This window comes from Scardinius erythrophthalmus (assembly GCF_964197995.2).
Source record: "Scardinius erythrophthalmus genome assembly, chromosome: 9".
NCBI classification, from domain to species: Eukaryota; Metazoa; Chordata; class Actinopteri; order Cypriniformes; family Leuciscidae; genus Scardinius; species Scardinius erythrophthalmus.
Genome location: NC_138229.1, coordinates 8,469,690 through 8,480,992, shown reverse-complemented (window position 1 = coordinate 8,480,992; position 11,303 = coordinate 8,469,690). Strand labels below are relative to the sequence as shown.

Sequence of the window (11,303 nt, the reverse complement as noted above, 5' to 3'; positions counted from 1 at the left end):
AAAATTTGTATTATAGGCCTATTGTTAATCACTATATCCCATAATGCAACATGCTTGACCTTTACCTTCCATGAACACCAAACAGGAAGCAATTTTAGTTGATTGTTAGCTGTGTTAAATGATCGGATCTCCAAAAGTTGGGATGTTTTAACACAATTTTTTTTTAAATGCAACATTTTTATTTTCTAATTGATAACGGTATTCTTCCATATTTTTCTTGATTCTCTTTTTTTTAAGTCGCACACAGGCCTAACTGGGAAAGGTTAAAATCCTTGTTCTTATTTGGGACGCATCAGAACAGAGATTAACATTCACAATAGGCTTGCTGAAATGAGGTCAATGAGGTCACGTGTTTGAATTTGTGGTTGAAGTGGTTGAATTTTAAGAACTAATTAGACCCGATTTAGTGTCATTCTGCTTCACTTGGATGTTAATATCAGGTGTACTACGCGAGGACAGGATGCATTCAGTGTATAGCCTACATTTCATTTTTATGTCCTAATCCTATAAGCAAATTCCCTTTAGGATTGTTTAGGATTGGTTCCAAAGTACGATTCCAAACTGAATCCTTTAAAGTTCTTACTTTATCCCTTTGGACTGGACAAAAATCCAGCATAATGACATGTCAAAGTAAGCTCAAAACCAGAGTTTCACTAAATTACATAAGGAATCTCAGAGATCCTTATCCTGTCCTACAGGAGAGCCTGTGGGGAAATGGAATCCCGTCTTCATTGGCCAGCGGGATGATTTGATGCAACATCCTGTGGAGGATCGCGGCGGCAGTGGCAGACGAACCCGATGCCCTGCAGTTGGTGCCTTCGCTCGCGCGCCCGCCCCGCTCCGCCTCGCTCTTGACCGAACGCGAACGCGAGCGCGAGCGCACAGACGCGTCTCCGAACTGTGAGCTCCCGTGAGCTTGTGTCATTCCTCCCTCTCCGCTCCGTCATCTCTCACACAGGATCGCGCTCTCAGTTTTAATTCAAGCTGTTGCCACTGAATAAGACACAGCGCGTGGAAGCGAACCGGTGCGCTTTTGGAAACGGCAGATACATTTCGCTGTGGATGCGTTTGTCCGCTGCTCTTCGCCATTGGATTTGATTCGCACATCACGCTTCTTTCTTCTGTCCAGGATGGGGTTTGTCGTACTGGTGCTTCTGTGCGCTCTAACCGGGCTGGTGTTCGGGGAAAGTAAACCCAAGACATGCTCGGACATCAGGCAGTTCTACAACAGCAAGGGGTTCAATCTGAACGGAGTCCCGCAAACGGAAATATCCGGTAGGTGAATCTGTTATTCTAGATCTCAGCGTGAATGACAGTTGTGAATGAAGACATTGCATACAAAGGCAAACTTTAATGCAAGTACCTAGATTGCGATTAAAATGTATTTTCATCTTATGTTATTATCAGCAAACTTCATTCAAACACAACACAATGATACAGTAATTCAAAGTGCAATAATACAAATATGAAAAAGGTGGCAAAGTATACAATTAATAATAATTCCTACTGGTCAAATGTTGTCAAATGCTATGATGATAATATATATATATATATATATATATATATATATATATATATATATATATATATATATATATATATATATATATATATATATATCCTGTCTTGCACATGTATTTGACATTCCCACAGGTCTTTGGACTTTATAATTTTCCATGACTCAGGATTCCATAACAGTTTCCTAGACTGTTTTTTTTTTTTTTTTTTTTGCTGTCATTTGGTTTGAGTGTGTGGCATGGTTACAGAGATTTACTGGTGATTATGAGCTTTCTGCAGTTGCTTCTGGTGTGTGTGTGTGTGTGTGTGTGTGTGTGTGTGTGTGTGTGTGTGTGTGTGTATCAGGGTGGAGTATTGTCTGTCTCATCCAAAGTTGCTCCATGGGGGTATAGAGTTTTCACTTTTGATGTTTAAGGAGTAAGTTGAAAAGATAAACCTCGCCAGGTGTTCTGTGTGGTAAAGGTGCTTTCACGCACAGAGGACCTTGATTTCTCTTTGTTTCATTGAATTTTTCTATCACCGTAGATTCTGTGCTCAGCACTGCAGCCTGAATGTATTTTTACCCATCATCCTCTTGCGCATGATGCACGAGCTGATCCCAGCCGGTATTCCCTAATGATCAGAAAGTGTTCTCCATTTAGAAGATTAATAGAGGTGGAAATCCGACGTTAGTTACTGTACATTAATTTGATGGAGATATTATCCTCGTAAACACGTACAACACGTCCAGACGCATTCAATCAGAGTGATGCATCACTACAATCGCTTTAATCAGACATGTTAACGTTGCCAGTGTGGGCTGTGTTTAGACAGCACACTTTTACATGTCTAAGTGATGGTGATCAAACCCCTAGTACTTCTCAACCGTATGGAGACAATGAGATTTAATTGAAAGTAATTGTTTCAGAGTCAAGAGTTTCCCCCAGGAAATGTTCTGCAATTACACTGCAGCTTTTTCTTTAGCACTGATGTTTCTCTGGCTCTCCACTCAAGAGCTGACATACTTGTCCTCCCATGTGTAAAACTGCGGGAATCTGATTTTGGTTTTTGTGAATATTAAAGTTGCATGACTGTTGTCAGCTGGCTGGACAGGAAATCTGGACACAGACTCGGTTCTTCTTTAGTGGTTTCTGTGATATTAATGGAATCGCCCATTATTCCAACTCTTCTCGCTTTTTTTCCATTCTTTCCTCTCCTGGTGCTAGTCGGCATTAACCTCAGATGGATGAATTTCATTCAGGCTGTGTCTTTAATTTTTGATAGGAAAGCTTCGTTTGAATATTTTAAGGCTGGATTTGAACATTCAGCTGGATTGTATATCATCTTTCTCTCTGACTCATTTGAGATGAACTTGACACCAACCCTGTGAGAGCAACGTTTGGCCCATGGTCATGTGAGTGTTTATGTTTACTGTGTTTTATCTAGTAGAACACCACAAAGCTTATGCAAAAGCAGCTGTCTTCTATCAGTCCCCATGCTTTCTGTTTTACTCAGAAGTGAGTAATGATATTCCCCTGGCGATCCGCAGAGGGGTTCCCACCTCCGCGAACTGTGGCACACCCTGCTAATGGCCCAAACAAGCCGAGCGACCCACACCAGAGCCTGAAGTTACGACAATACACAACGATAATCTCTACCTGACCTCATTTCAAGAGTGATTCAGTGACAGATCAGGTCAAGATGGCTCCTGTCAGTTCTTGTTAGGCTCATATCAGGAATCATTTTCGGAAACCAAGCCGAGTTCAACTCGCCTTTGTACTCACCCTCCTTGTATAGTAGATGGAGTTACACCCAATGTAAAGGCTATCATGTTGTAAAATCTTTCAAATTGGTTTGATGCAAATGAAAACAGTTAGAGAGCATATAATTGTCTAATATGCTCCAATCATAGATCACATTTCTGGAATTGTCCCTGCAAACACACCTTATCAGATTAACGGTCAGTCTATTTTTTTCAAGAACTGGACAATTTGGTGATCTTTAATAAATGGATGACTTAAAAAAAATTGGTTGGCTAGTCAGTGCGAGGCTGTGTCGTAAATTGCCCCCCCCCCCATACTCTTAAACAGGGCACTATTTGAGGGAACAGCCATTTGTAGTGGTGTCCGAAACTATAGACGTTATCGAGTGCATTCATTCAATCCCGCAATGCACCACAATAACGAGTGTACGACCGATGTACGCTCAATGGCTAGAGAATACTCATAAATAATTGTGAGAGTCACGCACCGAATGAATTCCTGTGTTTGACCAGAAGATGGCGCCTGGAGCTTAATCACGCTGGTCCAATGTGGGTACAGCCGCGTAATATCATACAGGTATCAATTCCTTTTTAATTGATCATTCAAGGTTTATACATAATTTCCGTGACAGAGTTCAATATAAATATTTTCATCTTACTCATGGAGCTGCCAGTTTGCTAAGTTTCAAAAGCAAGCACAAACTATACAAAAGTGGCAGCCATTCTAGAACACTCAGTGTCTGAAATCCCTCAAGTGAACTATATTAGTGGACTAATGTAGAGAATTGTGAATGCGATTTCAGACACGCCCCCTACAGCATATTGAGCCATGGTGCTCATGTGGGCTACCAAGGTATGATCCCAGTCTGCATAAAATGTGGGAAATGCTTATCACTTTTTATCACAAAATTTATCATAAATCATATATAATAAATGAATTATACTAATCATGAAAATATATTTATATGTATATTTTACATAAACTATGTAATGTTTATGTAACTCCTCTCCTCACAAAATTGCACTGGTTGCCAGTTGCCGCTCGCATCAAATTCAAGTCACTGACGTTTGCCTACAGAACAACCACTGGTTCTGCTCCCTTTTACTTTAACTCTTTACTTCAGACTTATGTGCCTTCCAGGAACTTGCGCTCTGCAAGTGAACGGCGTCTTGTGATGCCATCTCAAAGAGGCACAAAATCTCTTTCTCGGACCTTTACCATGACTGTTCCCTGCTGGTGGAATGATCTGCCGAACTCAACCAGAGCGGCTGAGTCCATAGCCACTTTTAAGAAACGGCTGAAGACACTTCTTTTTCGACAGCACTTGATCCAGTAATACTAACACTTTCTCTCTACTACTCTATTCTGTTCTATAAAAAAAAAAAAAAAAAAAAAAAATTGCGTTGAATTATACTGAGAAGGGTCATAGCACTTGCATTTTGTTGTCCTACTGCTAGTTTAACTGCTTCTATTGTTCTCATTTGTAAGTCGCTTTGGATAAAAGCGTCTGCTAAATGAATAAATGTAAAATGTAAATGTAATGTATATGTTCTCTGTTTCTCTTTATTATTATTATTATTATTATTATTATTTATTAAAATAATATATAATTTAGAATTGATCATTTTTTTATGTTGTATGAAAGTTTATTTATTTATTTGCCAACTGACCGAATCCCCCTTCTGAACTCAATTTCACTCAGTTCTTTATTATTATTATTATTATTATTATTATTATTATTATTATTTATAAGTTTTAATATTGTATAAAAGCTTCAGGATATCACCTGAAGTCTCTCAAACCCCATTCACCTTGATGATGAGGTGTAGCGCCCCCTAGCTGTGACTCTAGAGTCAGCAGTGGTCATAAAGCATCTGTCATTAGTCATGTTTAAGTCATGGACACAGGCGAGCATGAAAGCACTAATGAGGTCCCTGAGCCGTGACGTCCCGCTGGATGACGGCCGCTAGTGCAACTGCTGGAGGCAAACCATGGCTGCTCGAAAGCAAAATGGCCCATGGTAACATCATAGACAGCAGAAGTTCTTTGTGCAGGAATATTTCAATATTTAAGTTGCATGAGCACATTTGCTCTAGGGCATAGTATAGAATTCCCCTTTTAATTCATGCTGTGTGTGTGCATACAGAATGCATACTATCTTGTATCGATTTGTTGTAAATGTGTATTGATTTGCATGCATTGATTTTAGGGGTCACACAACATGCTTTCACAATAAATTTGTGCATTTATCCTCCAATCCATAGCAAGATGAATTGAGAATGGGGTATTCCTAGATTCCCACACATGCACACAGACACAGAGTGAAGTGTTTATAGTGCTGATGCAGTAGATGTTGAATGCATTAAGCTGTAATCTGCCCTCTGGAGCCTAAAACTCACCACATAGTGTTTGATGTCATGCAGAGCCGAGAAACCACTCGACACACTGCAGCAGTGAAAGAGGGAAGAAAAAACTGATATTGAGACTCTCATGCAATCTACTCCTTCCTCTGTCCTTTCTGTCCCTTGAAACAGGAAAAACAGATTGTTGGACTTTAGAAGTACTAGTATTTTATTAATTTCTCTCTTGATGTGTTGTTCCCTCCCTGATGCTTTGCTAAAAAAAAAAAAAAAAAGATTCTCATGGCTAGCAAGCATATGTTGTGTTTTGGATGCTGGTGTCCTAGATAGTTCACCCAAAAAATTTAGCCTAAATGGTCATCATTTACACATTCTCATGCTTTTACTAACCTGCATGACTTATTATTAGTTTCTCTTTTCCATGCAATTACAATTAATGGGGACCGAAGCTTTCAAGCTTCAAAAAGGTTGGAAAAGTACCATAAAAGTAAAAAGGGTCCATATTATTCATGCATTATATTTCAAGTCTTCAGAAGCCATGCAATAACTTTGTGTGTAAAACAGACTGAAATTTAAGCCGTTATTTAGTGAACTTTTTCCCTCCATTGAGCTGTTAAGCACCAACTGAATCATTGAGTCAATGAGCTGAATCGAGATACAGAGGAGTTTGCTTTGTGAACGAATCATTCAGACGGGTTTTGTGAACTGATTCATTGAAAAGATTCACTTTTCATATGAGCAAGAACAGATGTTTTTAATTGAAGAATGTCACAGGTTTGGAATGGTGAGGTGGAACAAGGGTGGGTAAAAAAAAATCGTTTAGGATAAACTATATTTTTTAACTAGGCCTATAGCTTAACCAGCTTTGAACCAGCCATCTCTAACCAGGCTGGACCAGTGTGAATTAGCATGGCCCACTTGTCTTTTCAGCAGAGCGGATCACTTACCAGGGATTTGTCTTGAATGTAACTGTCCCGTTTTAGGCAGACCCTGAGTTTTTTGGTAATTGGTAAAACATAATACTGTGTGTCAATACAAGACCTTGGCCTCTCTCCCAGGATGCAATCCACAGCTGAATATGATACTTCTGAAATCAGATAACGCCAGGACAGTGCCGTGATGTAAATCTGCAGTCCAGAGCAAGGCTTATTGAATTATCTAGCCACTAAATGTGACAAACTGACTCAGATTGTAATGCATGGAGTGTAATGTAGTTCTCAGTCTTCCTGTGAGTGAAGGACTGCCCTGCCAGAGGAGAGAGAGAGAACCTTGACAGACCAAGGTGACATTTAGATGAAGACATTTTTGATGGATTTGTTATTGTGTGACATCCTTTTAAGGATGAGAGAGAGAGACAGATAGAGAGATAGACGAAGGGTCACATTCCCCCCATAGCTGCTATACCTGTGTACATACACGTAGCCTGAACGACATGGCACATACTGACATACAGGGTTCAACATTTTTTGATTTTTTGAGTTATTTGAGATACTGTTGTCTTTATATCAGCTCAAACCAGTCTGGACATTCTCCTCTGACCTCTGGCATCAATAAGGCATTTTTGCCCTCAGAACTGACGCTCACGAGATATTTCCACGAGACCATAAACTCTAGATATGGTTGTGAGTGAAAATGGTTGGGAGGGGGCATGAAGAATCATTTTCACTCATGAATTTGCAACTCTGAGTCCAGACCTTAAATTCATTGAAAGTCTTTGGGATGTGCTGGAGGACACTTTACAGAGTGATGGACTCTTGCATTGTCAATTAGCCTGGTTAAAACCAGACCATTCTCAGTAGTAACTGAGTTATGGTCTGGCAAAGCTCCTTTAATAACTCATTTCCAAAGGGGCGTCACCAACGGACGTCGCTCAAATGCCTCTGGGCACAATTGGATAGACCTAAAACTCCTAAAACCAATCCGAGATCGTCATGTGTAAAGCCATATGCTGCGTCCCAATTCGCCTATGTTACACTCTATTTTTTTACAGTGTATGGTTACACTATGCCATATGTACTCTTTTTGTGAAGAAAATGTATTTACTTTTGAATGTGTAGCAAAAAAGTAGGCAACTTTGGGACATACTACTTCGTCATCTTTATCGGACGGATCTGTCGCGTGCATCCCGTCATATAAACTGCCCTGTCAATCATCTTGTCACAGTTAAAATCCTCTATTAAATCTAATTTAATTTCCTACCGTTTTGGAGAGAAATGTAGTAGCACGTTCATCTGCCAGTGGGTCTTTCATGGAGACTGTCCTCATGTGTTTGCAATTTGAATATAATAATGCATTTAAAAGTTGGTGTGCTACACCAACGGACGTCGGAGTGGACGTCGCTCAAATGCCTCTGGATAGGCTAGACCTAAAACCAATCAGAGCGATCGTCATGTGTAAAGCCCGCCTCAACGTTTCTGATTGGTGCCTTGATTTCTCGGCATGGGGAAATGGACTTGAATGAGCTCTTTGGCAGACTTACTTGCCGAGCAAATCTAAATTTGCCGGAAGTTGTCTGGGTTTTCCCAGGCTAATTGTCAATACAAGATCTTGACCAAAAATTGATGCACCTCTTGATGGAAATAACATCACAACATTTATTTCCATCAATAGGTGTTATCAATATACTGCAAGCCTTTTTTTCTTAATATAACATACCTTAGTCAATTTAGTTGACTTTAACCTGTTTTTTTTTTGTTTTTTTTACACCTGTGTTGTGTAGCATTTGAATGTTTTGACAGTTTGTTTCATCCCAATGAAGCTTAATTGACCCTGACTCTGAGCAAGAGTCACACAGTGTTCTCTGTAAAGCAGTTTAATCTTTATAATCATAACCACATTTCCTGCTAGCCTCGATGATTCATTGTAAATTCATTGCAAAGTACTAAAACCTTATCTATCAGACTCCAATGTTGAATGACAAAATAACCATATAAAATTCATACACTACACCAGTGGTTCTCAATCCTGGTCCTGGGGACCCACAGCTCTGCACATTTTATATATCTCCTTTTATCTGACACACCCTGTTCAGTTCAGAGCTCTTTCCTAACGAGATGATGATCTGAATCAGGTGTGTTAAATGAGGGAGACATACAAACTGTGCAGAGCTGTGGGTCCCTAGGACCAGGATTGAGAACCACTGCACTACACGGTTAAGTTCATACATAAGTACATAGTGTATACGTGTATAGTGTCATTTGTGATACAACTAAGGGGTTAGTTAGCCTCTGCTGGTATATACTGTAACTACACCTACTTGGCTCATTTAATTGAAAAGCAGTACTTCCATTTCAACAGCCGCCATATTGAGCATAGCAGATTCGCTCATTCATTTTTCAATGAGTGGTCCATTACCTCCTTATGGAAGCCTGTTTACACCTCAATTTTATGTATGAAAGTTTGTATTTATTTATTGAGATGAAACAGGGTTGCATGTGCTTTGTTTTATACTGTATATGCAGGAAGTTAGCAAGATGGTTACAGCAGTTACGTTATGAAACTGAACTGGATGCCAGTTGGCTGAGAACCTAAATTCAATCTATAACTCCTGATTGCTGTACATTTTTGAGTCATGACTTAGAATAACAAAGCACAACCAGCACATGGAGTTCATGTAATGACTCTCTGACAGAACAGTAAGTGCGCCGGAGCTTGTGATTTCTTGGAAATTGTCAAGTCTTGTTTTAATTTTAGCATGTGTCTTAGTCTCTGGCCTGACACTTCTAACAGCAGCCTAACTTTAACCCCTGGAGACTAAGCGCAAAGCTTCTCCAGATGAGAGCAGAGGGAAGACTTGAAAGAGTCATTACATGCACTACAATCAAAAGGAAGTACAGCGAGAGCATTCTGGGGGATTTGGAAGCGCAGTGTACTCTCAAATGTGAAACTCAATGGGGCTTCCTGTTAAAGCTGGGCCGAACTCCGCTTTGGATATTCACAACAGCGAGCTTGCAGAGGAGAGGACGTGTTTGGTTTGGCTGGACTCTCAGCAGCTGTAGGGAGGTGTGGGAAAAGGAGAGAGATTTCACCCCATTCATTATGGGAGAATCTGACGTAATAATGATCACTAATGCTGCTTATGAGAAACTTTCAGCTTGTACAGTGACCTCATAAAAATCGTACAAGCACCAGTGCTGTGGAAAAGCTGCAGGTGGAAGCTGGGAAGCCTTCACAGAAAAAAAAAAACGATACTCGGTTACTCACGTAACCTCGGTTCTCTCTAGAGAGGGAACGAGTATTGCGTAAGCTTGCTTACGCTGCGGGAAAGTCTTCTTTTCTCGAGATACTGAAGCCAAAAATTATCCTTAATTTCATTTTTTGTCAACGCAGTGCAGCTGCGGGCAGCTGAGCTAGAGCGGCATACTGCGCGCTCATTGGCTGCCGCGCGGCAACTGCTTAAGCCTACCAGTGAGCCTGGCGTGACGTCACGCCCAATGAGGGCGCGCGCGTCCTAGCGCGTCACAGCCCGCCAGAATGGGCGGCGTCAGAGCATATATAAGGAAGGCTCGTAGGCTATATTCTCTGTTTTCTGTCGAATGAAGCGACACGAGCTACAGGCTTCAAGCACGGCAGGGAACGCAATACTCGTTCCCTCTCTAGAGAGAACCGAGGTTACGTGAGTAACCGAGTATCGTTCTCTTACGAGAGGTTCTCTCGTATTGCGTAAGCTTGCTTACGCTGCGGGAACCCCTTGTCCACGCCGTGCGAGCCTAACAATCACATATGACTCTATGAAGAGCATAGAGGTGAAAAACAGGTGGCCAGCGGTGCGGGCCAACACATGTTCATAAGCACATCTAGGGAACGCAAGAACGGCAAGGCCGGTCTATGTATACTGACCCTGAGCGTGCAGCTCAACAGACAAGCTAGTCAATAGTACAACCTGCGCATATGGGCAGGACATGAACACGACTAGACTGACAGAAGTTTCGCCTGCAGAGCGGGAACTTCCAGGTTATAAAACCTAACAAAAGTGGAGGGGGACGCCCAGCCCGCCGCCATACAAATGTCATGAATGGAAATCCCGCTGGACCATGCCCACGATGAGGCCATGCCTCTGGTGGAATGAGCCCGTATGCCCAACGGACATTGCAGGTCTTTTGACGCATATGCTGCCGCAATAGCGTCCACTATCCATCTGGATAGCGTCTGTTTCGAGGCGGCGCGACCCTTAGCGCGCCCTCCAAACGAAACGAAAAGCTGCTCTGAGAGCCTGAAGGCTGCAGAGCGCGTGACATAACACCTTAACGCCCTGACCGGGCAAAGGCGGTTGACACCCTCCTCACTGCCGGATGACGGCAGGGCCGATAGGGTAATGACTTGAGCCCTAAAGGGAGTACCTAACACTTTGGGGACATAGCCGTGCTTCGGTTTGAGAATGGCTAACGAGTCGTTAGGTCCAAACTCGAGGCACGACGCGCTGACAGACAGCGCATGCAAATCGCCCACTCGTTTGACTGAAGCCAGAGCTAGCAGAAAAACGGTTTTAAGCGTCAAGTATTTCAACTCCACAGAGTCCAAAGGCTCGAACGGATGCACTTTCAGGGACTCTAGGACCAGGGACAGGTCCCAAATAGGGACTGACGGGGGCCGGGGAGGGTTCATCCTCCTGGCCCCTCGCAGAAAACGGGTGATGAGTTCATCCCTGCCCAGTGAGCGGCCGCGCGCCGAGTCGGCGAACGCT

General features: G+C 42.0%; 1 protein-coding gene across 1 annotated transcript in view; it reads left to right on the top strand.

Moving 5' to 3' along the window:
* The first annotated feature begins 294 nt into the window (after positions 1-294).
* The window catches only part of gpc1b (glypican 1b), a 77,066-nt gene continuing 66,057 nt past the window's right edge, over positions 295-11,303 (top strand). The window contains exon 1 of the mRNA XM_081375467.1: positions 295-1,275. Within this exon, the coding sequence (XP_081231593.1) occupies positions 1,131-1,275 (145 nt within the window). The 5' untranslated portion in view covers positions 295-1,130. The remainder of the gene's footprint in view (positions 1,276-11,303) is intronic.